The sequence below is a fragment of the Orbicella franksi genome, chromosome 5 (genome assembly GCF_964199315.1).
Source record: "Orbicella franksi chromosome 5, jaOrbFran1.1, whole genome shotgun sequence".
NCBI classification, from domain to species: Eukaryota; Metazoa; Cnidaria; class Anthozoa; order Scleractinia; family Merulinidae; genus Orbicella; species Orbicella franksi.
In genome coordinates this window covers 31,703,212-31,728,900 of record NC_138149.1, presented here as the reverse complement: position 1 = coordinate 31,728,900, position 25,689 = coordinate 31,703,212, and the positions used below count along the sequence as shown (strand labels likewise).

Here is a 25,689-nt window from a genome sequence, read left to right as displayed (position 1 = left end):
AAATAAATTAATGACCGTCGCTTCTGCCGAAATAAACTTGCAAAGTAAACACGATCGTATTTGTCACGTAGCGAAAGTGAAAGCTGCAACGTCAGCGCATTCCATGGCTGACGTAATACCTTTTTTCACCGTATTTATTATTCCCTTTAAATCCAACGCTTTGATAAAACGAAAAGAAAATATATTTTACCCACAAAAAAGAAAACAATATCGGTAAAATTGTCCGTGTATTTATGTTTTAACAGCTTCCGGCGGAAAAAAATCACATGTTGCGTGACTCAAATTTTGGCCGAGCGGAGGTCTGCGTCTGGTCACCGACAAAAAAAAAAATAACAAGAAGATCTTTAAGATCTTACAACCGCGCTTTTAAAAGTTAACTGTTTTGGTAGCATGAGTGACCCGAAGAAAAAAAAACGAAAAAAAAAATATCGGTTTTGAACCTATTTCCAGCAAATTTGGCACACTGGAAGCTGAGAAAATTACTCTATTTCCGGTCATCATTTTTCAGCTCTTTTCGTCATATCCCCCCCTCGGGAGGGTTTTGTAAAGTTAGCGAATTAGTTGCAAGCCACCGTAATGGTGATTGCTGTCGGCGAAATGTTAATTTGCTAAAAAATTGCGGCCAGATCTTTCGGAGATGGAAGTCAGGACATTTGTAAGGATACAGAAAGTAATTTGGGACCAGTTGCTGACTTGTAAGGCTGAAATTATCCAGAAGTAAGGTTATTTTAACGTGAACGTAACGAAGGCCACGCGGTGAATAAATTATCGGCTCTTCTCACTGTCTCGTTCTGTTTTTTGTTTCGTTCTCTTTTGGAGTCCGCCGAGGTCTTTTTTTCGTCTAAATAACTTGAGAAAAGTTCGAAAAAGATGTTCCTCTTGAATTTTCAGCTTTCAGGCAATAATCCTGGATTTTTTTGACCGAAACGTAGGTTCACTGGTTATGTTAATGTGTTTCGGTGGCTATGGGCGACCGTCGTTTCCTTTGTCGACTCACGTAATGAAGCTAGGTTACAAAAAAAATCTAATAATATTTAGTTCTGGTTTTGTTCGATTTCGTTGAAATTTTAATATGATGAAGCTGGATTGTTAACGAATAGATTTTAATACTGCCGATATGAGGTAGCTATTAACGCTAAAGTGATATATCGCTTCGATGTCAGGGTTTTGAAGAGATTTTTTTGCAACGTGTAGGTTCGGCGTGATTTTGTAATCTGAGATTTCTGTTGACCCTGAAGAAACAAGGTTTGGCGAGTAAACATTACCGATTGCGTAATTCAAAGTTGGCCGAGTGGAGATCTACGTCTGGTCTCCGACAAAAAAAAAATTAAAAAAAATAAACCAAGGGTAGAACATGAACCGCGCTCGGCCCATGGCCGCGCGGTTAATAAACCACGGGTAAACCTAGAACCGCGCTCGGCCCATGGCCGCGCGGTTAATAATGCTTTGAATAAAAACGATTTGTTTAACCTGAAATTGCGCTAATGCCAATATAATTTGCGACAAACATATTCCATGCGTTTTGCGTGGAGACTGGAAACTAGTACCCTTTCCCCATTGGAATCCTGGGAAGTAACACTTTGCCGACACGTGAGGTCGTTCTCTTTTTTCTGCGGCCATCTTGGAATCAGTTGTAGCCAAGGAACTGCTACAAAAAAACTGCCAAAATGGGTCGATTGCACGCACCAGGGTAAGGATGCTTAGCGAACAGAGTCAGCAGAGTAGTTGAGCCAACGTTGTAACGTAAAATAAACCCGTTTCTCCAATCAGTGGCCATTAGAAACTCGATTAGATTGTGAGAATTTTTAACTCGAAGTCTTTTTGCTCTACTTAAATTAACTTAAAAAAATTACGATCTCTCCCAAAGGAAAGGTATTTCTGGTTCAGCTTTGCCATACCGCCGAAGCGTTCCAACGGTAAGAAATGAATATTTCGTGTGCATATTGTTGAATTTGTTTCCTTCTCAAAAAGAGCAAAATACACACTGATGTTTGTAATTGAAGAGTCCAAGCGTGTTAGTTTGAGCCTAAAGTTTCGAGTCCGGGTTTACATGTATGCGTTCAGTTCTCTCGGTGTGGTATAAGACGTTATGTGGTATGTCGTTTTCTGAGAATGGTGAGAAAGTTCAATTCGGTTTCTGTACTCTTAGCTATGGATGGCTTTTGACCTGCAACAGGTTTGCCTACTTGGATACGTTTGATTCTTTGGACAGGATCAAAATAGAGGATGGGATTTGTACTGTCACTAGTCTCAAGATAAGGGGGAATAATTGTTTTCATCTGGTGTTGAGATGTGAACAATGGAAGGAACAAATAAAAGTCTTTTTGTTGTGGTTAGTGAGGGTCCGATGGGGGATGTTTAAAAGTTTGTGAGGAGGGGAAGGGAGAGTATTGAGTAAGTAAGATGACGACAAGGTTAAAGGTGGAAAATTTGGAAGGAACTATCTTTACCTGTATCAGTTGTGTTGATTTTATATGTATTTTTGCCTTGTTTTTGTTCCAGTGGCTCAAGTTGACGGCAGATGATGTCAAGGAACAAATATACAAGCTAGCCAAGAAGGGTTTGACACCTTCTCAGATAGGTCAGTACAACATAAGTTATGTTATTTTTATGCAAGAAATCAAAGGGCGGGATTGAGGACTGAACTTGACTTGGTGATCTGTTGTTCAAATAGGTGTTATCTTGCGTGACTCACATGGTGTGGCACAAGTACGCTACATCACAGGAAACAAGATTCTTAGGATCCTTAAGGCTAAAGGTATAAACTTTTGTTGTATAACATAGCATTAATGGATTGCCTGTTGGGTTAGTTGCCTAATGGTAGGACTGTGGACCAAGCCTTCTGGGTTTAAATCCTGGCGGAGGTTATTGTGTTTTGTTCTTTGGCAAGTAACAGGAGCCAATGCTTGGGTACTTTTTGAGGTAACAGTGTCATTCTTCATACAACTGTTATGGCACGCTGTTTTGTTGTTACTCCCATCTAAGTACCCCTTATACTGAAAGCTGGCATGCAGTTTTCATCCTAGTCATTATGTATTGTTTTGAATATCTTAAAAATTATCTTTCCATGTGTTAGGACTGGCAGGAACCCTTCCTGAGGATCTATATTTCCTCATCAAAAAAGCTGTTGCTGTCCGCAAGCATCTTGAAAAGCACCGCAAGGTAAGGATTCAACTATCTCCTCCAAAATTGGGGAACTGGCCATAAAATAAAACTAATACCTCTATGTAGTATAATTTTGGACAAAATCACTAAATTGCTTAATTACAGTTGTGTTAGTCCTTAGAAATTTAGTCTACTTTAAATACTTGATGTTTGTTTAGAATCATGTTTAGTATTTTACAACTGAATAAATGGTGAAAACGATCAGAGGTCCTCTCTAGAAAGAGTCAGTCCCTTAATTTATATCTACCTATAAATCTTACTTCACAGGATAAGGATTCTAAATTCAGGCTCATCCTTATCGAGAGCCGGATCCATCGCTTGGCTCGTTATTACAAGACCAAGAGGGTTTTGCCTCCAAACTGGAAATAGTAAGACTTTATCTCTTGTTTTGTCTTTAATGACTTGTTTCAAGAAGGTTCTTAGTATACAAAATGCAAACAAGGTGGTCTCACTGATTACAAACATGATGAAGGTGACTTTCTTCACTGGAGCCACTTCCATCGAATTCCATTGGGGGATCTCCTTTGAAAGAAACTTTTGAAAGAAAAACAATTTGCACGTAGCACAGCCTAAGTAATAAAACAGGATTTTCACATCTACATGTACATGTTACAAAAAGTTATGAAAATAGGTGGTAATGTTAGTTGGAGTAGCTGGTAAAGTAATTTCTGCCGCAAAGACATGGTGTTCAAATTTGTGACTGATTGTATGTTAACTTTCGTTTCAGTGAGTCATCAACTGCCTCTGCATTGGTTGCATAAAGAAAGATTGTAAACAGTAATGAAATAAAATGGTCCTTTAGAGTTCACTGTGCTATTGATATCTGTTAATTTTGTTGTTACATACTGCACATTAAAATCAGGAATTCTGTCAACATTTTGAGCAGGAGAGCATTTGGTTTTCACAGGCGGGCAGAACTTTTTTACCTGAACTTCTTTGTAAGAAAAAACTTCTCGCCAGATGGTCAAACAAGGTGGGAATAATCGCCGTAACAGCCAGTCAATAATATTTGCCCGGTGCCTGGCCCAAACCCGCGGAAATATCCTGATGTTTTGAACCACCTAGAGTAACAGAAATTGTTGGAAATCAGGAGGTTCAAAACATTGAAGGTGAAGTTCTCCTAACTTTTTTTGGAGAGAGAGTGAAATAGTGCTTTGAATGATCAGGAGATCTGAAAAATCAAGGGTTTGAAAAACTTTAATTTCACTGACAGTACTTATAATAATGCATAAAGCTATTAGGGACAACTAGAAGATTTTAATCAGAGACCGTCTGTTTGTCGTTGTTCAGCCAAAAGGGACGTGATAATTACTGTATCTGTTCAAATTAATACATGTACTGCATTGCTATGGGCATATCACAAAATGTCCAATGTTGTATTGAGAGGCAATAACTGTCACCTAAGGCTATTATACAGACCTTTTCAAAAGTCATGTTATCGCTTCTTGCCGTCAGACTACTGAGTTGCATTACAAAATTACTGTTGTGCAGGGAAGGAGGGAGGTCTCATTTAGGTTTTAAACATTCCCACTGCTATGAATTTGTGAGCAAACACAAATCAAATGTGGATATGCAGTTTTATTGTATTTGTAGACAGCTCTGATGTTACAGTTGAACCAGCTCAAGTTTATACATCATCTTGTAACAGGCTCTAATTTCCACTAACAAACAAGACCCAGTGTTCTCAGTGAGTTTTTGATCAGGTGGTTACAGAAGAGTGCAACTGTCAAAAGGTCTTCCTTTTTTCATGCCAAAGCTGGCAGCTACATTATACTTGTCTTTTGACAGCCAGCGAGAACCTGGCTGTTGATTAAGTTTTAAACACCAAATTAAAACTCTGGATCCATGGCAATCCGGTTTCATTCACTCTATGCCCCTCCCTTTTCACCAATAAAAGACAACTTCTACTTATTCAAGGCTTGAACCAGTATTTTACTGTGTTGTTGGATTATATTACTGCAGACTTTTCATTTACATTTAAAAGATTAGAGCACAAAGGCTTTCAGGATCAAAGAGATTACAACACAAGGGAAGTGCTATGTTAAAGAATAGAACTACTTAAAATAAGTTTTGCAAAAGTTATATTGAATCTGTGCTATATTTTCCTTTCTGCATAATGTTGATGAAAAATTACCTATTAGTCCTCTATTTGGAGTTTTACTAATCTTTGTTTAAGTAACATCATGGTAACATGATTGTCAGATATGATACAAAACATACATTCTGTTCAGGGTTGAAATTAATATAATTTTGTTAAGCTCTAGATGATTTGTATTACAATGTCTGTACAGTCTCTTTCATATCTTGCCATGTTGAAATCCCCTGCAAACAAAAAGAAGTTGATGGCTTTCAAATTTGCTATCACAGTTCCGAATCTTCCCCTTTCTAAAATATGTCACTCCCAAAAAATATATTCTAATTTAGCGTAACATATTCCGTTAAAAGAGCGTGTACCCTTTCAGAACTCTATCCTGTCAGATTTCCAATAACCCCTTTGGCATGTGTCTGTGATCTTCTTAGTTTTTTTTTTTTTTTTTTTTTTTTAAGAGCATGCTTGTATGATTTTTCTCTCCAAGCTGATTATTAAAATGAAGCAAGAGGTGTTATTATAAATCAGTCTGTCTTCACAGGCTAGAATACCAAGGAAGGTACAGAATGCTAATTTTGGTAGGAGATGTGTATTCCTGATACTAATGCAGTTATAACTAATTATTATCAAGCGGCTTTAATGGCAAGGTGTGCGACATACCAATTTACAAAGTATTATTTGAGTCTTGATATGTGCTGCCAACACTTCCTTCAAATCTCTCACTTCTTGTTTTCTGAAGCGTTCATAGTCCTTAAGAGCTTCCTCGTTGAAAAGTCTGAGGGATGAAAACAAAAATAAACAATTGAGGAAAACGAAGCAAGAAAGTTGCGTACTACAGAAAATGCTGTGCTGCAGCTGCAGACAAGTAAACAGCAATATATACCCTACAACCTGTGAGTGTATGCCTGTAAACAGATACACTGGTCTCTGCTGCTCTACTGCAGACACTGGATTTCCATGTCCTGGGGACAACTGCTACTTGTATCCAGCATCAGTGACAGGCATGATGTCAATGCATGCATTAGGCTATAAACCAGTACTTAGAACCATTAACACATATTGCTTGCCTAGAATCCTATTCTAGAACCTCCATGCGCATTGATTCCCCTCTTGAAAAAGAACTTGAAATTTACTCAGTTATGAAAAGCTTTTTAAGTCAGTAATTTGCTTGTCAGCAACAAAATTACAATATTAAGACTTATTTACATAATCCGAAAAGAAAATTGAGGACAGGCAGACTTTTAGCCAGGATTTGAAAAGTGGGCATCCAAAATTTGCTATGGGGCCTCCTCAAATGAACAATTTATAAGACACATGAAAAATAAAACAATTTTCTTTAATAAGTGGCTGTCCACAAGATGCCTGGATGCCCACCTAGCTAAAAGCCAGAGGACAAGTAAATGCAGTTTAATCAGCAAGTGGCCAAATATAAGGAAAGAGTGACAAATGATCACCTGAGCTCCTCTTTTGTGGTCTTTACAGTTTCCTCTGCATCAGTTATCTGTTCTTCTAAATTGTTTATCTTGGTTTCCAAAATGTCTGGAGTATCGGCACCAAAAATCATTGATGACAATCCCTTGAATGAAAATCCACCAGACTTGGGTGGGGTTTGGCCACTTTCTATGGCTTGCTACAGCACAGCAAAACAAAATAGTTAGGAAATTACAAAAAATACACTTTGCCTACTGTTGCTCAGTAGAAATAAATAGACTTTAAAATTGCTTTTTACATTGGCCATACATTTAAGATTTTGTGACAACAGTGGAGGATCTCAGTGGTCTCCCTGGGACCCTGTCCAAGGTTCACCATAGATCTGCACTTCTCAGCCCCATGAGCCCTCATCTTAAGAGTAGCAACAGATTCTTTTATGCTCTCATTTGAGACTATGCACATACAGAGCCTGCTGTCAGTAGAGTTATCATGGAGACCACAGTAATGATGAGGCAGTTTGACTGTGACCCTGCTCATACTTTTCACTTAACAATTGAAATAAGTCTTAGAATATAGTTATTACTATTATAGTGCATACGATTGTTGTCTGAGTCACCTTTTGAGCTTGCATGTCATCTCTCTGTGTTTTCTTGTTAGTCAAAGTTTCTTCTGCCTTTTCCATGTCATACTGACGCAACAACTGCTTATGGGATACACCTCTGGAAGGAATGTGACATTGCAATTAACGAATGAACACTGTCAGGACTAGAATGGCCTTATGCCACTCATCTGAATAAAGGAGGAACACAAGTCACATTCTGCATCATCTGAGATCAATTATGGAACAGACGCACAGCAACAAAGAATCTACTTGTTATTTAAAAGAAATAGTTGATTTTGTCACAAGCACTGCTTAATGGCCAGTATTTTGGATTCTGCTGCTTTGCATACATTTTGCTTACAGCCAGGATATGTGCCATGATATGAGTTTAGGAGGAGTTCAATGTTAAAATAAACTCTGCAGACTACTAAATTAATCTCGTTCTTCTAGATGTTGGATTCTGTCAGTGACAAACTATTCCAGATGATGTATTTGATATATTTCCAGATGTACAATCAGCGGAACATTACAAACTCACTTCAACACTTCTGAAAAGTGCAAATACTCCTTGAGTGGCTCAGAGAAAGCCATTTCATCTTCACCAAGTGCCTCATCAACAGATGCAGCCAATCTAGTTCACACAGAGAAACACAGTCACACTTCAATAAAAAAAGGTCGTTTCAGATATCAACATAAGTGATCATGTGGTAAAACAACGTAACAATTTACTAGTTAACAGAAGCAAGTAGTAAGGCAATGGCTGAATATTTAATGGCTGTTCAACCAGTGGAAGATTCAATGTGAACATTTTTGGCTGTCTCCTCCATCAATACAACAGATGCTCTAAGGCACACTGGAAACTCTTTGCTGATTTGTGGTTAATGCCAGCTTTTAATTCCATTTTCCATCTTACAGATGAGAGACATTTAGTGTCATCACCAGGAACCCAACCCTCATTTATCTGGGATGTAGTAATGTAGTAGTTAAAGATTTGATATCGCTAATATTGCTGTTATCTCTCATTTGTGATGTTGTTTTAAGAGACAGAGGGTATTAAATAACCTGCTCACCTGTCCATATAGTGACCTGACTTTTGTAGACCATCACCCATCTCCTTTTCCAAGGAACTCCACTCGCTGTAAATGACATTATACATTTCAATGTGGTACACCACCAAACTATCTGATGTCTGTTCGACAACATTGATGATATTGAAAACAGAAATATCATTCAATGAGTAGCAAATTAATGAATATGTCACCTGATTAGTACAAACTATCCTGATACGCATAATTGACACTAGTTTCACAGTATTCACGTTGTCCTTACAAGTGGCCAATACTAACTATGAAAAAAAAATAACTTAGTACATACCTAAACACCTTCCCATAAGTAGCATGTTGTTTGTGAATATCAAATATTATATCTGCAATGCGCTAAACAAAAAGAAAATCAAATCACTTAGATAGTATATATTTTATCAGTAATATGTTGAATTGAATGTCAAAACACTAACAGTAAACTTTTTATTCCTGGTTTACAAATCATTTAGAACCAATTTATTGAAGAAGGTTTGCATAGATTAGTACATACTGGAAATGATGCAGGTGTATATCTTGACTAATGCAATGCTATTTGGGAAAATTGTTGTCCAATGGTTGAGGTATGAAATAGATATTATTAATAGTATTAAAAGAGAAAAACATTTAAAAAGCCATAAATAATTGGGTATCGGTGAATTTAATGCCTGGGCGTGACCCTGCAATGGACTAGCGCCCCATCCAGAAGGGAGTAGAAATTGGTTAATTAAACTTAAAGCTACAGAAATAGAGGATATTACATGCCTGCGCGTGGATACAAATTTTATCTTTGAGTGTTCAACTAGATATCTCACGAGTGCGCACAGTGAATGAGTAAGATATTGAGTTGAACACAGGAAGATAAAATTCGTATCCACAAGCGGGCATGTAGTATTTTGTTTATTATATAAACATACTAATGACGACGTTTTTTATGGTTTTCCGAAGATTTCCAACCACTTTCCGAAGATTTCCGCAGATTTTCCAAAATTGTTCCAAAGGCCAGATGGACACTTCCGAACATTTTCTGAACATTTCCGGACATTTTCCGAAGATCACCGAAGATTGCCAAAGATTGCTGAAGCTGACCAAAGAAGATCAGAAGATGTTTCGATCATACATCAACAAATTTAAGTGTAGTTAAAGGGACAAAACAATGATATCTTTACAGTCTGAATAATAAGAATAGTATCTTCACTGCATGCAATGAAGAGATGATTTTTTAGTAAAAGGAAAAATCCTGGTATTTCACTGGTGTTTATATAATAAACTGTGATAAACTTCACAAGTATGGGTCACTTGACCCAACCTGAACTTCATGTTACCCCCAAACCCTCTTAGCTATAGGCAAGGCATAACTTAACAATGGATAATCTACCTGTCTGACTTTAATCATAGCTGCCACATTGCTTCCTAAGTTTTCAGCGTAGTGCTTCATGTCTTCAAATCTCCTGAGAATGCAAACAACACAGCACAAAATTCAAATTAAATGCTGCCAAGAGAAAATGAGGAAGAGAACAGATGCCCCCTACATGGGCTGCCCCTGGTGAAATTATAATTTAAAATCAATCACAAGTTCTGTCTCAAACTTCTAGGCTACATGTATTTTTAGGACAACACCTGTTTGGTAAGTTGCAAATATCACAACATTCAGGGCTCAAAAAAAGTGTCATCTGGTTGTCCAGGACAAGTATCTCGATTCTCCTTGTGGGCAAGTACCTTTTTATTCTCACCTGCAGGCCCGATGGGCAAGGGATCAGGTAAGTCATCTGCCAACTAATTAAATTGTTAAAAGAACAAACTAAGACTTCTACAGGGCAAGTAAAATTTGAGAGATACTTGTCCTAAGAGCAAGCTGGTATTCAAGTTTTTTTTTTCGAGCCCTGCATCATGAATGTATTTTTTTCATAAGGGGATACCATGACTCATTGCAATTCAGTGGCAATAGACTTATTTTGAAATTGATAAAAAACATTTATTATCATTAGTATATAATATTTAACCTGTCAGGTTCTTTGGCTGAAGCACTCCAACTTTTTAGTCTTGAGTCGACCTACAGGAATTTGTAGAGGTAAAACATTAAAAGCAACTTTGTAACAAAACACTTTTTTGCTTCTTTGTTAAGCTAATAAGTCAGAACTATGTTACAAATCAACAGTCTAAAAATCTTTTCACCTTGCTTTGGTAGTTTGTAGCAAGTATCGCTTCCTTCCATCCCTCCTCCTACAAAACACACAGTTGTCATTAATTACATCATTCTGAAATTAATTATTACTGACCAATGGCACAATTAATTTACTACTGTTTCAAATTTAAGACAAATCTATAGATAGTTCTCACATGACATCATCACTTTCTGAAATCCAAAACTAAAGAGCCAACAAAGATTTTATCCTCATCAGGCATAAGAGACGGTATATTTATATCTGTTTACAAATTTACAGCTCAATAGCGTGCTTCATTTGGAATCCAGAGCACTTTGAATTTCAGGGTTATGGAGGTGCGTGACACAAGGCTATGATCGAGTTTGTCGAAAAATATATACTTATCCCATGATTTTGAGCCTTTTTAGAAGTTAGAGCATTAGGAAAAGTGCTTATGTAAATGCTTGTTTGATCAGTACTGATAATCAGTCGCCTAGATAGCCAAAGTAAGTTCCAGATGTTTACACTATTTTCCGGCCGCCATATTGGTGTACCACGGAGGTACACACCAACATGGCGTTTTCATACTGGGCTCTGTGAATATCTGCGAAACATTTTCATGAATATCTGAAGTTTGGGGAAATGCACAGGCCTAAACCTTGGAGAAGTGTCTTATTTAGTTATCGTCTATAACATCATAATTTCATAGCTTTTTCCACTGGATGGTTTTCGATTTATTTTTTTATTGCGTGACAGTGAAAACGATCTATTTCCAAAGATTGGAAATGCTTGCCATAAAACACGTTAGCCTAGTTGCAACCTTGAAAGATCAGTCAGAGTTGCACGGGCGTCTTGTCCAAATCACAACATGCCTTCACCAAAGCTACAAATCTAGAGGTCAAGCCATCACATGGACTTTTACTGGGCGCTGGCCTCATGTTTTCGACACTTAACCCTAACATAAGACTGTGTGTATTTTCCCACCTTGGCAAATAAAGGGATATCAGCATTTTGTCAGTGAAAGCAAATTATCTGAATGGCAGTGGACTACACGTAGCATACATTACCTGCTAGAAGATGTCTACCTACATTTGTACGATAGGAGGCAGCGGGCCAAGTGGTTAGGGCCCTGGACTTGAAATCCAGAGGTCGCAGGTTCAAGTTCTGTTATGATCACTAGCTTGAGTTGTTTCATGGTAGACTTGAATTCATTAATTCTTCGGCCACTGACTGAATTTCATCTTACCATTTTGGGTTCTCAGCTTTTTCATGTTAATTGCTTGGCCTGACTAGTGTTTGGCTATAGACACTGACAGAGGGTAAATATGGGATTTTTTATTTCAAATCTTGATTCGCCAGTTAGGTTCAGAAAGAAACATTCGTAAGTTTTATTATGTACCTGGTTAAAAAATGAAATAAATGAAAGATCCTGTGATATCTGTGGATGTGCCCCACATCTTAATAGGAAGCTCTGGAATGAAACAGGACAAAAATGAATCAAGTTGAACAAAAAGCTTCATCTGCCATCACAACATATAAAAAGGGCTAGAGGGAGTACTCGGGAAAAATTTCTAAATATAATTTTGGACAGTAATGAAATATTTCTGAGGGTATCACAGTCTAAAGTGAATGTTCTCTTGAGTTTTCATTTATTTATATGGCTGTTTAAGATGCTTTTAGCTTTATAGAGCTCACAGAAAGGACACACACCATGTGAAACAGAATGTTACATGTATGTGACATTTTATCTCACCTCAAGTGCCACCTTGCGCTTGTCTATAAAGTCTGGATCAAACTTATCTGCTGCTATCCGCAGGGCTGCTATGTTAATCTGAAGAGAGAGAAATAAATAACCACTGAAGATTAGTGAAAGTCAGTGACAATTACATGTACATTTAAGACAAAAAACAGGAGTTAAAAATTTCAATCTGCTTTAATTTCTTACCCTTTTCTCTGGAAGAGGAGGCACAATCAACTGAAAAAAAAAAAATCATCTTTTAAAAATGTCTGTTAAGCACATGACTAGCTATGTTAAATCATGACTTATCAATGTACATGTAAATTCTGTTTATTTGTGTGACATTCCAGATACCCAGAGACCAAAGAACAGGGGATAGCCAGGTAATATCAAAAATGAATGATACCTCTTTATTGCCTATTCTTGTACATATTTTTGACTGCATCATTCCATTTTCCTTGGCTTTGTTTTCTCTCAACCCAATCATGTATTGATCAGGCCTTTTAGACTCTAAAGAGGGGTTCTGGCCAAAACTGAATTCTGTGAGCAGTGGACGCTATATATGTGAAATGTGCCAGTCTGCAGAGACGGATCTAGGGAGGGACCCGCGGGGCTCGCCCCCCCCCCCCCCCCCCCGTTATTTTGGGTGGAAAAAGAAGAAATGACTGAAGGAAGAAAAGCTGACAGGGCAAGTAAAACAAAACCTCCCCCCGCTTAGCTCAAAGTCTGGATCAGCCACTGGTCTGTGCCATTGAAAAGTCATTATAAAGTTTGTTTTTGTTTTCTTACCGCAGGATAGTTTGCTACAAGATAATTTCTTAACAGTTCAAATTCACTGTATCTTCTCCATATTGATGATGACATGTCGGGCTCCCCGGCAGGAGGGCCTCCATCAATGTACCTAAAAAGTAACAGGAATGAATGAACTCTACTTTAACTTAACTTAGGTGTTTAAATGGATATCACTAAATTGAACAGTTGAGGATGACCCGATGATGGACAAGCACCTCATCGACAGTGGATCAAGTACAGTCATACATCGCTCAGGCCTTCTAACAGGGTGAGGGCTGGTCAATAACACACAATTCTCCAAAACCCGCAACCTGTCAAGTTTAGTCGTGTCATATGCAAAATGATTTTGTTTAGACAGACTCAGTCAGACATAGTTTTCTAAAAAAAATTTGCGATTGCTAGGTGTATTTGAACTGCTAGTGAAATAAATTTGGTTAAATTTTTATCATTGCTGAATTTCCTTGCTTAGCTGTAGGACTTAGCAAAACACTTCAAATCCCGCACAATTCCCAGCACAATCGACGTTTTTTTCCCGCACAATTTGCCTCTAAAATCCTGCACAATTTAAATTTTTTTTCCTACTCCCTGTCAGAAGGCCTTCATTCCGGCACTGGACAGATTTGGGAGCTATTTTCTGTTAAATGTGGCCCAGGGGACTTCAGATTTTACGAACTCCCAATCCTAGGGAAAAAAAACCATTTTTTCACCTTTCCTGCTACGCACAATTCCCACCGTGCCAGCCAAGTAAATAAGTCTTAAATAATTTGTTTTACAAGCTTAAAGTAAGATTCATTAAATTCATGATCAATGTGTACATTTGATTCTGCATGATGCAGACGTTTTCGCGTTTTCCGACCACTATATATTTCGGCCCACGCAATGCTTCCAATACAACCATAGCAGATCAGATTTAGCGCATCACAACTTCAAAACAAGGCCGAGAGATCAATTTTCATAGTACCGATTTGACGCGTCCAAACCTTGATGTACCCTGGAAAACACAAATACTCACTTGGTTTCTATGAGATAAACTGTGTAAGGTTCCTTTAGAATATCAGTGTATCTTTTCTCCGAGTCAATTATCGATATGATCATTGTATTTAATAGACTTCCATCTGGAAAATATTGAATTTTCTTCGCCTCGTCCCCCATGAAGTCCGCCATGTTGTTTTTCTGATCCCAAGCATGCGCATTATCGTGTCAGCGGTCAAAAGTTGAATCCAAAATGGCGGAAAAAACGGATAAGGGCTTCATGGCTCGTACGGCGAGTATTACTGCAAAAAGAGCCAAACGAGCTCAAGAAAAGGTAAGCTAAGTACCTGTTCTCTCGTTTCTGTAACTGGTAGCCTTAAGAAAGTTGTGGTAGTTGATGAACTAATACTCATGTGACATGTCATATGGGTGGTGGTTGAGAAATCGGAAATGCACGAATGTGTTTTGACTATAAACATTACTCTGTTAACGGCCTTCGCTTATACTTCTAGGTGATGCAAAAGCTTGGAAAAGCCAACGAGACAAAGGATCTGACGTTTGACGAGTTCGTAGCTAACTTTAATAAACAACAGGTTTGAAAAGAGCAGTACGACACCAGGAGCTTACGCTTAATATAATCGTGTAAATGAGAGTATTGTAAGCTTGGTAATCTGATTCCAAGAGATAGCGTTCGATATTCCCACCATATTTAATTTGGGTTATTTTCAATTCTTTTTTTACGAATGTAGATATAGAATAAAAAGCTTGGGATTGAAGTATTCTGCACAACTCTGATCCACATGTAGTTGTCAGTAGATCATGCCATACACCTAATCTAAGTGGGCTTAAATATTGTGACACGCTTACTGTACATACATGTCACACAGTGCTCTAGCTTACCGGATATTTAAAAGCAAATGAATTTATAAGAGAAAATGAAAAAACGTTTTGGTTTCTTTTTGTGCAAGATTTCTGTTTCATTTTCTTACATTTCAATCTGGGGACCATTTTTTTATTTTTTAATAAAGGCTCTAAACATGTTTCATGTTTTCATATTGGGAGCCATGTCCCCAATTGGTTGTTTTTAGTGCTAAATACCCTTGACACTCAAATAAAGTCCTTCTTTCTTTCTTCTTTTGGGAATGGTCATACACAGTTGTTATTGTTCTTGGTTGCAGGTTTAATTCTTAATTTATTTTCTAGAGTGCAGCCCAGAGATTACATAAAGAATTAAAAAATTATTACTCTTGTGTCAAAGGTGAGGATCTCATTACAAATTGACATGAATGCCTTTGATTTTTAGAATTATTTTGGAAGGCTCACAACCATACACCCCAAAAGCTTAAGGACTGCCAATAAAGGTGGTAACCTATAGCACCTGTTACTTGATGGGCCCTTGATGCAATGGGTGAACTTGCCTCAGAGCTAAAAAAGAATTGAATTCCAGCTTGCCTTTGAGACAAGTAGCTCTCAAATTTTGCTTGTCCAGCAAGTCTTAGTTTGCTTTTTGACTGATTTAGATGGCAAAGGTCTTGCCTGGGCTGTGAGAATGAAAAGTTACTTGCCCAGAAGGAAAATCTACTTGTCCGGGACAATGGGATGGCACTTTTTTCAAGCCTTGGTCTGTAGTTGATACAATTTACCCATAATTTATAGTACAGTTTTTGTTACAAATGTGAAAACCAAGGCTTTCGATGAATCAAAACTTGATGTCAGCCCTGGTTATTGCTGGGACTGTTTGGTTCTCCATCTTTTATTTAATAAAGAGTTATGTGCTTTGCTTGGTTTCCAAGAAGAGCTGACTGAATGATTGTATTTCTATTTAATTATCTTTTCTACAGCAATGTTAGTGTCTAGCGATGCATTTGGTGATGCTGTTAGAGAAGTTTATGAACCAGAATGGCCAGGACGGGATAAACTGATTCAGTATTTAGAGGTTTGTGATCAAGCAGTTGTAATCGGTCAAGGGTTATGGGCCTTAATTTTTTGTAACCTGTCTTAATATTTTTAAGAATTGTTCATTTATATTTTAATTAGGAATTACACAACCAATGGCAAGAATTAGTGGAAAAACTAGATGATGAAGTTATTATCCCATTAACAGCATATCAGAGTCAATTCCCTGACATAAAGGTATTTATATACATGACCAATTACGTGTAAATCCATAACTAATTTGATAAAAAGGATTCTACATACATATTACAAAGTATTCATATTCAAATGTTCATAGAATTATTAATATTAATTTTATTTTGTGTTTTTATTAATCTGTCAATTGTTGCTAGGCATTGTTGAGAGATATAAAGTGATCTTTGTTCTTTGTATGTACTTTGACCCATGATAACCATGTTAATCCATCTCTTATCACGATCATTGTTTTATTAATGAATTTCTTTCACAGGCCAGAATAAACAAACGTGGAAGGAAACTTGTGGACTATGATCGATACAGACACAATTTGGAAGTAAGCTTCTGTTCACAGCTGGCTACCATAAAAAATATTATGTTCTTATGAGTGTATAAAATAAAATGTATGATTTTATCAATTAGTGATTAACCCAAGATTAGGTACTAGGTAAGATGATCACTGGTGTCAATTTTTTCAAAAAACGTCTCTTTAAATTTAACTTAAGGCAGCTTAATTATCAGCCCAGTGCTTTAAATTTATTTTAATTTGATAGCAGGAGGTGAGTAAGACTATTGATATTCTCCCCGGGATGGAATTCTTGCTCATGATTTTCCAGGTAATCACCAATTATTTTTGGCTGGTTTCCTAGACTTCTAGATAGACTGTGAAAGTAATTAAAAGTGTCTTGCCCAAGAACACAGCAGAGTGATCCCAGCCAGTGTTCAGGACTGAAACATTGATCTGGTGTCTAATTCATGACCCAGTTGTAGATCACCGCATCTCTTGCTGTCAGTTTTATCCCAACCTTAATCCAGTGTACTGGTAGTTAAGTCTTCAGTGGAAAATTGTACCAGACTTGTAGTTAAATATGACTTTGTTTTAACTTTCTAGTCCGAAAGTGGTAAGTTAAATGTGCATTTAATTTGCTTTCTTTGTTAGACACTAAAAGCTAAGGGCAAGACAGCAGATCCTAAAAAGCTTGCTCAGGTGACTATTTCTATCTTTCTTGCATTTCCTCAACGTCTACAATTTATTTGCATCTTGCATGTAGTAGAAACTGAATCAGCTGGAGCTCCCTGCAGCTCCCTGCAGCTCCCTGCAGCTCCCCAACTGAATTATGCTAAGAGCAGTGACTACATGTATTTTTCTCCAATGATAAAACAAGTAGGGAATGTAAAATTAGTGCACGCTGTTTAATGTTCCCTTTGCATATCTAGTTTTTGAAAGTTGTCTGCTCGTAACCTACCGCTATGACTAAACCTATCCTCAGCTAGCCTCCCACACAGACCTTCTTATGACTCATCGTGTAATCATTCTTTCTTGAAACATTGCACAATGAACCATAGGGAGGTAAACCTGAACAAGTTGAATTTATTTTCAACAGCATGGTTTAAATTTAAAATAAATTACCATGAAAACAGTCTTAAATGTAGCTGGTACACAGTATGCCATATTGCAGGGTGTTTACAAATAACCTTATTTGTGTTCTGTTTCTTTTTAAACTCAGGCAGAGGAAGAATATAATGAAGCAAAATCAGTTTATACAAAGCTGCATGCAGAATTATATGAAGAACTGCCAGCATTATTCGACAGGTGAAGAAAATTATAATTATAATAACAAAAATTTTGATAATACTAATCACTTGTTACTTATCAGCTTTGGGCATAAGCAGTACAAACCCAATGTTGTCCTGTATCATAGGTGGGCAATATATATGTCCAAAGTCTGCATACGAACCAAGTGACCCATCAGGCCGGAGCTTATCCGTGTTTCTGTAGCATGAAGTGACTAGGAGTATTTCTACTCCACCCTGGATGAGATGCTACAGTGTAGTCCATTGCAGAGTTACCCCAAGCATTAAGTTTGCCGGTACCCATTTATACACCTGGGTGGAGAGAGGCACTGTGAGAGTGAAGTGTCTTGTTCAAGAACACAACACAATGTCCCAGTCCTAGGTTTGAACTTATACCGCTCAATCTGGAGATGAGCAAACTAACTGTGAGGCCACCACTCCTCCCACAGGCCTGCAAAAAGTTTCATATTATTAGTAGAGCTGCCACCCTGGGCACCCCTCTAGAAATTGCAGAGAAGAGCATCAAATGTTCTTTTAAACATGATCCCCAACCATTCAGAACTTCCAATGACCAGGTTTCGAAGGGTTGGTAAATGACATTTTTATAACAGCATACTTTATATTATTTACGTTGTACTGATTAATACAAAAACAATGAACGAAAATAGACAGTAATCTTAAAGCTACTGTAATGCAGACTTCAGGACTGTTACATGTATGTGAAGAAAGTATCATGTATGTGACAGACTTGTGTATCATTTCCTTTTACAGTCGCATTGGTTATTATGTGTCATCATTCCAAAGTATCTTCACTGCTGAAGGAGTATTTCACAGAGAAGCAGCTAAGGTAATATAGAACAGCTTCCAAAACAGCCCAAGCCAGCACCCCATCCCCCTCCCCTCATATTTCTGATGTAAAAATTCCTCAATAATTAGATGTCACTCCCCCCACCCCACTCCCCTCCCTTCCCAGAAAAATAAATTTCTCATGGGCTACTTGTGTACTGTACATGTAAGTCTTCTCTGTATAAGCTGACACCTCTTGCTAACAGCTGTGGCCATTTTTCTTTTGGTCCTCGTTGTTAGATTGCCTATAGTAATCAAAATCAAGCTATGTTAAATGAAATAGTGCAAAGTACAATTCAGGTAGTGAACGTCTTTGTAAGTTATTGTTTTATTATTGTTTCAGACAAAGACACAAGTGAATGATCTAATGGATGGTTTAATTCAGGATATGTCAACTGGAACATACACAACTAAAAGACCTTATCCTGTTGCTAGGTTTGTAACTTGCAATATTTTACTTGTCTCAGTAAAGCAATCTGACTGTACAGTAAGGCACCTTTATCTATTTAATATCTGTTTTGATTGATGATCAGTAATTTTTTTCAGTGAGAACCAAGTATCAGACAGCGATGATATGGACACTCAAACAACGTCTTCTCATGCAGAAAGTGGTGACGCAGTAGTGTGCAATGATGAGGCTGCTGCTACAGAAAGTGCTGAAGGTGGAGACCTCCTGTCAGTCTTGTTTCTTAAACCTCATTGTCATTGTGGCCCTTTAAGAAATGAATGGAGGCAAAAAATATTATTAATATAAATTTGCATTTGGCACCGCAAATCTTTTGGACAGTGTTTGGATGAAAAGAAATCTTACTTACAAGTTTCTTGAAATTGACAGAAACCCATACTAGACCCAATTGAACATGTTCCATTGGTATTTGTCAACAGACAGTGTCTGTAGATCTTATCAAATTAATGATAAATTGCAATTTTACTGATTAATTAGTAAGAGCAGTTTTCAATCAAGTGTTGGAGGTAATCAGACAATTACTTTGGTTTTGGTTTTGGTTTTACTATGGTTTGAGATTGGCTGAGTAATCTAATTTGTAAGTAATTAGTTTGGTTTTACGACACTCAATTTAAAAACCCCTCTAGTTGTAGATAATATTCTGATTTGGCTAATTGGTAATGGTTTGTTTACAAATATATATCATATTATTTTGTAATGTGCAGGCCAGTCAGCTGTTTGTAATTACAGTAGATGTGACTCACCCAGTCTTAATAATTTACATCAGTAACAAAATTTTCCTCTTGCTCAGATGGAACAGCTGAAAAAGTAGTCGATGGAGGTGACGGTATGTTTGTGTGTTTTCTTGGCATGATGGTATACTTAATTTCTTGAAGTAGTCCATCCTCTACCACTTACAGATCTTTTGGACAGCAGTCTGCATCTGAGTCACACAATAACTGTCCCATTTATTTTGCAGCCTTAAATCCTTTTACACATTCTGATCATGATGAACAAGATGGGGTGGGTGGGGAGACTGCGATACAACAAGAGACTCAAGAAAAACCCAAGCCTATTCCAGTCACTCAACCTCCACCCCCACAAGTAGATAGTTCAGGCAAGAAAGCAGGAGAAAAACCTCAAGTGCAGCCATTACCAGTCACCCAACCTGTGCAGCCACAAACCGATAGCTCCGAGGTTTGAATTTCATTTACATGGTACCCTTTTAAGATATTCATCATATAGTGCATATGTGGATTTCCTTTTGAGTGTAATATTTACATGTACTAGATGATTTTAGTTTATATTTTTGCTTCAAAGAAGGGATCACCATCTAATGAAGAGGCTGCACCCCTCACTGCATCACAGACAGAAGGAGCACAACAGCAGCCGTCACAGCAACTGTCACAGCAGCCGTCACAGCAACAACAGCAAGAGGTTTCTACAAGTGAAATTCCTGGAGTGCTTTATAAGGTAAAGATCATCTGAACTTTATAACACTCCCTTCTTTTGTCAAAGAGAAAGGTGAAGAAATCGTCATTTAGTTAAATTATTAGTCTTGAACAAGAGGTCCAGATATGAGGACCTGGCAGCTGGGAACCTACTCTTGTTTTAAATTCTTGGACAAGACTGGGACTTTTCTGTCACAGTGCCTCGCAACATTTGGGTGTTGGAGAATTGTTAGCCTCAGTTGTTTGAAGGCTGGATAACGCTAAACCACCAGATAAATCGCTATCCAGTAGATATGTGTTAACGAAACAAGCCACACTATCCAATGGATAGTGGTTTATCCTGTGAATGTGATGTCCACCTTTCGAACAACCCAGGCCAGTATCTTATTCAGGAGAGACAGGAATGCTCCTAGTCATTTCATAACACAGAAACAGGTGAAAGAAAACTTGAAAGTGTCATCATCTACAGATGTAGTTCCTTTGATTCTCAGAATGGACAAGTGAATTGACTGTTGTTGACTAAGTCAATCAACAAAATAGCTTGTGAAGATCTAAGTTCTCTGCAATTCAAATAAAATATATTTCAAATTATTCACTTGCAAAATAGCTTGTTTCAGTACTCTGATATCTGAAAGATGAGAATGTTCTAGTATAGAATGTTCTTAAATTGTAAACTGTTTTTCTCCAGGTTCGAGCAGCATACAAATATGTAGCGGAAGATGATGATGAGTTATCTTTTGAGAAAGGAGAAATTATTAGTGTTATAGAATTTGAAGATCCAGAGGAACAGGTAATTTTTATTTCCTAAAATGTAAGACATGTAATAGCCTTGACCGACAGTAAATACCATAAGTGCATGATTGTACAGTCATAATTAGTAATTATCATTTACAGTCAGCTTATTATGTTTTTACTCACTGACAGGCAAATGAATGATGCAGCTGAGTAATAATGTGTTTCTTTTTGCAGGATGAAGGATGGCTCCTTGGTATCTTAGAACTTAGCGGTATTAAGGGTGTTTTCCCTGCAAACTTCACAAAAAGAATTTAATAGTTAAGTCATAGTTGAAATAATTAAAAATAATAAAATGAGGAAGATGATAATTACTGGTACATTATCACTCCCTAAACACAATCTTGAAGCTGCAAAGCAATGCTTTATCAAGGGTATTATAAGTACAACATAGTAATATATCACAAATATTGCATACTTTCACTACTGACCAGAGTCAAAATGTAAGGCAGACATTTACTTATGACTCTGGGCACTCAAGACATGCAAGTGAATGTGCTAATAATTATTATTGATGTTGTTCAAAGGACACTGCATTTAGTGATAAGATAAAATTCCAGTCAGCCTAAAACAAAGTGTGCAAGATCAGGTCTATATTTGACCCTTCTGTAAACTAGTTTGCTTTCATCTGTGGAGTTGCTCACTGTCACACGGATACACACAGTCCAATACTCCCATGTAATGACCTACACACATATACATTGCTCAGTAGTAATAATGGACCACTCAGTTAAGAGACACACAGAGCTTTGCTTTATCAGGACTGATCCTTTATGGAGTGGCTGAGCTTTGTGCTAGTCTTATTAAATATTTTTGCATTGCTGTTGTTCCCATATATTCCTGACACTTTTTCTGGAATAAAGTCATAAATTATTTGGACACTATAGGTTTCCTTCTCCCATGACAACCATACAAAATTCCAAGCCCTATTTTTTATTACTTGTGCAAGCTGTATAGTTAGGGAAATTCAATTACCTGTTTTGAAATGGGAATTGTAGATCATATTTACATTTGTTTGCCAACCTTTTAAGCTTCGGAAGTAGAGTTATAAAATACGTTGGAAGGAAATGGGCTGTAATAATTATTCTAAAGATAGTCTCTCTAGGCTGTCAAACAATTCACAGAAGATACTCCTTCATGTTCAATTTTCACACCTTGTTGGGCCAGATTGCCTGGCAATTTGCAGGTGATATTTTGCCAAAAGAGCCCCAAATAACTGAGAGCAAAACTGTTGGTCTCCATTATTTTATCATGGTATCAAACAGTATTAGTTTAAAACTACTGACAGTCATTTCCGAGTACGAGCTGAGTGCAAAGAGATCATGTCTTGAAAGTAGGACCTTTTTGTTGCCAAGTTTAAGAAAATAGTTTAGAAAATGTCTCAAGATTCTATACAGTTTTTCAGATTATTTTGCTCATGAAATATTAGTTAAAGACAGTTGACTGTTGGTAGCTTAAATTATACCATAGAAATGTAAATTGCAATTTGTTCCACTGCAAAATCTGCTGTGCTCACTTGCTACATATGCTAAAGAATGTGAAATACAGAATGTCTCTGGAAACTATGATTGTGGTGGAATATTTGTGACAACCATTTGGGCAAGTCAATATAATTTGTTTTCTCTTCAGAATACTCCTACCCTGATTCTCAGATAGTCCATGGCACTCCTGGCCATGCGCTCTGCATGCAAGCAACCTGGATCATCTGAGAATCAGGCTAGAGTAGCTAGCCTATGTTGCTGGCAGGATTTCAAGAACGAGTACTTTGTTTCAGCAGCCAAGCCTATAACTTATAAATAACCCACCAGGGAGAATGGTGAGAAATCCTAACATCTGTAGCCCAACTGCCAAAACAAAGCACTTGACTGTGAAAATCTCACCAGCTACACTCATCTCTGGTTAACGTCATAGTTACCCCACTGAGATTTTAGTAAACAGTTGTGCTCCTATGTACATTATTTACCAGGATTTTCCAATAAAACATTAAATTTGAAAATCTATTTCAACACATGGCAATTAACAAATCTAGTCTTGCATTTCGTGGATTCGATATCTTTGCCTTTCTTTTTTTGAGGGGGGCGGGGAGGGGATCTGCAAAACTGTCCTACTGAACCACAGCCTGTTCTAAATTATGCAAACAGTGTTAACTCAATCCATTATGGCAAAACAAAGAGCACAGAGAGTAGGATTTCCAGCTAGAGTTTAGATTTCCATGTCTCGATCAATTAGGACAATTGGAAAATGCTCATGAGAATAGTTTTACAATTCCTTTTAGCAATTTGCAAAAAAATAAAAGCATTTACTGTTAGTTTATCCATCAAAATCTGTAATAAACTGGATTTAGGTTTTTATTATTGGGAAACTTTAAACCTGGCTACCAATCAACAGAACCCTTATGGTCCTTATGACACCCCAAGTTGAGGTTCCTTATTCTCATCACCAGCTTCGTTGAGAATGTCTTGATACTCGCGGGAGAAATAAGATGTTAACTTCTCTTGGCTTTACAACCCTTTTGAACTGAATTACATTTACTTAAGGAGTGATATGCTTCGAGGATAAAACAAGACTCACCACAGTAAAGGCAGCTCAATTTTGACGTTACATTTTATTCATCTCACTTTTATTATTTTTTTACTGTTATTCAGAATGTGACAGATTTTCTGTGTATTGTAAGTTAATATTCTATTGCGACTGAAAACAACCTTATCTAATAACTGTCACAAACCATTACCCTTCATTTTATTAACTATCAAAAAATCTTTTATTTATAATTAATAAAAGATTTTTTTGAGGTTCTCATTAAGACAAAAAAAAAAATTAAAACCGTCTATTTGTTTTAATTTTTTGTCTTAATGAAAACCTCAAAATGTTACAGTGAGGGCACTTAGGAATCCCATGTAAAATGGACGGGGGTGTTCGTCATACCTTTTAGGGGTTAAAAGAAGCAGTTTTAGTACCTCTTAGGGTGTTCAGCCTTTAAAGGTACACAGCAGGAGCTTTTCAGTACCTTTCAGGGTATTGAGCTGAATAAAATATGACAGATGTGTTGTTTTAAAATTGATACTTCCTAAAAGGGTGAAAAAAATTAAAGCCATGCCCACAAAAAAGGACTTTGGTAGCTCTTAGGGTGTTCAGCCTTTAAAGGTACACAGCGGGAGCTTTTCAGTACCTTTTAGGGTATTGAGCTGAATAAAATATGACAGATGTGTTGTTTTAAAATTGATACTTCTTAAAAGGGTGAAAAAAATTAAAGCCATGCCCACAAAAAAGGATTTTGGTACCTCTTAGGGTTTTTTTTTCAAAATTCCTGACATGCACCCCTGTTCTTTTTATAAGGGAGTCCCCCCATGAAGGCTTTTCATATTAACAAAATTAGTCTTCAAGTTAATATTAGTATTTTTGCACTGTGGAAACACCAATCTTTAAAGTTATATGAAGAACCTTTGCTCTTTAGTCACCAAAAATACCATACAAAACAAGTCAAGTGTTCATGGTTGAAGTGTCCTTACTGCAATAATTACCTTACTGATAAAATCTTTCATCTACTTCAGTCTAATCCCATTTGGCAAACAGCAAGTGCTCTTAATTTTATCACCACTGACAATACTTCCAAAATTGAAAAGTATTCAGTTTTGTTGCATGTATGTCCACTATCTTTTTTAACCTAACTTTGTTAGATAAAATCAGTTCTGAACTTGAAACAATCCTATCTGACTTGTATAAATTCTTAATTAATTTTATATGTGTACACAAAAGACTTAGCTTAGTCCACTTATCTGCAAGAAGTACTCCTTAAATTAACAAAATAAGGGGATATTGATTGAATAAGTCGTTACAATTCTTCTTTGTTGTTTATTGTATATATATATATCTCATATTATTTTACAGTTCTTTTTTTCCTTCAGGATGTCTGCCAAAACAAGAAATTAATGTTCAACATAATAAATTATGTGTATCAAGTAATAAATAGACTGGGACTATACAAACTATATTATTACATTATTACAAACCAAATGATGTCACTGTGGTATAACAGCTACTTAGCTTTTCACTTAGTGCCCAAATTTCATTTGGCAAAATCTCTCAAAACACACAGCATTGTGAGCATGTATAGCTTTGCAGCTTTAGTTTTAATGAACGATTACACGACAGGTTTCATCCAAACGCTTTATAAGTACCACATGGTGGACATGCTTTCTGTGGTTTCCTACCCAAATTAGGCAAATTAAAAGAAACCAGTGGCAGATCCAGACCTCTTTATGTTGGCCGGGATGCTTGAGCAGGGTGGGGGGGGGGGGGGGGGGGGACCTGGGTTCCTAGACCAAGAGGTCACATTACAAAATAAATTAACTATTGGCAGTTTGTTTTGTCTGAATATAGTTATTGTTGAGCTGACTTGAGTGTGAATTATGTATCCATATCTTAATAGTTTTTCCCCT

At 37.1% G+C, this 25,689-nt stretch overlaps 3 protein-coding genes across 4 annotated transcripts; 2 read left to right on the top strand and 1 right to left on the bottom strand.

Moving 5' to 3' along the window:
- Positions 1 to 1,584: 1,584 nt before the first annotated feature.
- Positions 1,585 to 4,023, top strand: LOC145488227 (small ribosomal subunit protein uS15). The gene is made up of 7 exons (XM_081467047.1): positions 1,585 to 1,690; positions 1,868 to 1,916; positions 2,503 to 2,581; positions 2,675 to 2,758; positions 3,077 to 3,162; positions 3,433 to 3,533; positions 3,893 to 4,023. The coding sequence occupies exons 1-7, from the start codon at positions 1,668 to 1,670 to the stop codon at positions 3,924 to 3,926; spliced, it is 456 nt and encodes a 151-aa protein (XP_081323173.1). The 5' UTR covers positions 1,585 to 1,667; the 3' UTR covers positions 3,927 to 4,023.
- A 1,376-nt stretch (positions 4,024 to 5,399) lies between these two features.
- On the bottom strand, positions 5,400 to 14,233 carry LOC145488226 (sorting nexin-4-like). Its single transcript, XM_081467046.1, has 15 exons — positions 14,052 to 14,233; positions 13,037 to 13,148; positions 12,455 to 12,484; positions 12,263 to 12,340; positions 11,909 to 11,980; positions 10,541 to 10,588; positions 10,369 to 10,418; positions 9,744 to 9,816; positions 8,661 to 8,722; positions 8,357 to 8,422; positions 7,825 to 7,917; positions 7,302 to 7,404; positions 6,709 to 6,884; positions 5,915 to 6,029; positions 5,400 to 5,487 (listed from the first exon to the last, which is right to left on the bottom strand). The coding sequence occupies exons 1-15, from the start codon at positions 14,201 to 14,203 to the stop codon at positions 5,440 to 5,442; spliced, it is 1,278 nt and encodes a 425-aa protein (XP_081323172.1). The 5' UTR covers positions 14,204 to 14,233; the 3' UTR covers positions 5,400 to 5,439.
- A 31-nt stretch (positions 14,234 to 14,264) lies between these two features.
- LOC145488224 (myc box-dependent-interacting protein 1-like) lies at positions 14,265 to 25,350 on the top strand. 2 transcript variants are annotated; one of them, XM_081467045.1, is made up of 16 exons: positions 14,265 to 14,345; positions 14,524 to 14,604; positions 15,215 to 15,269; positions 15,853 to 15,947; positions 16,049 to 16,144; positions 16,416 to 16,478; positions 17,082 to 17,129; positions 17,650 to 17,735; positions 18,488 to 18,563; positions 18,906 to 18,997; positions 19,109 to 19,224; positions 19,819 to 19,854; positions 19,987 to 20,204; positions 20,331 to 20,480; positions 21,147 to 21,248; positions 21,428 to 25,350. In XM_081467045.1, exons 1-16 carry the CDS (start codon positions 14,265 to 14,267, stop codon positions 21,506 to 21,508), a joined length of 1,476 nt encoding a protein of 491 aa, XP_081323171.1. In that variant the 3' UTR covers positions 21,509 to 25,350. The 2 variants fall into 2 exon arrangements, with proteins under 2 accessions (XP_081323171.1, XP_081323170.1); XM_081467044.1 differs by having other exon boundaries at positions 20,328 to 20,480.
- Positions 25,351 to 25,689: the final 339 nt, after the last annotated feature.

Bases quoted from the DNA above. Each gene is read 5' to 3' on its own strand.
- LOC145488227 (XM_081467047.1), top strand. From the start codon at position 1,668: ATGGGTCGATTGCACGCACCAGG. The intron at 2,759-3,076 runs GTATAAACTTTT...TCCATGTGTTAG, and splicing joins TAGGATCCTTAAGGCTAAAG to GACTGGCAGGAACCCTTCCT. The intron at 3,163-3,432 runs GTAAGGATTCAA...CTTACTTCACAG, and splicing joins ATCTTGAAAAGCACCGCAAG to GATAAGGATTCTAAATTCAG.
- LOC145488224 (XM_081467044.1), top strand. From the start codon at position 14,265: ATGGCGGAAAAAACGGATAAGGGCTTCATGGCTCGTACGGCGAGTATT. The intron at 16,145-16,415 runs GTATTTATATAC...TTTCTTTCACAG, and splicing joins GTCAATTCCCTGACATAAAG to GCCAGAATAAACAAACGTGG. The intron at 16,479-17,081 runs GTAAGCTTCTGT...TTTCTTTGTTAG, and splicing joins GATACAGACACAATTTGGAA to ACACTAAAAGCTAAGGGCAA.
- LOC145488226 (XM_081467046.1), bottom strand. From the start codon at position 14,203: ATGGCGGACTTCATGGGGGACGAGGCGAAGAAAATTCAATATTTTCCA. The intron at 12,341-12,454 runs GTAAGAAATTAA...CTCTCTCTTCAG, and splicing joins CTCCTCTTCCAGAGAAAAGG to ATTAACATAGCAGCCCTGCG. The intron at 9,817-10,368 runs GTTAAATATTAT...TTGCATTCTCAG, and splicing joins TCAGCCAAAGAACCTGACAG to GAGATTTGAAGACATGAAGC.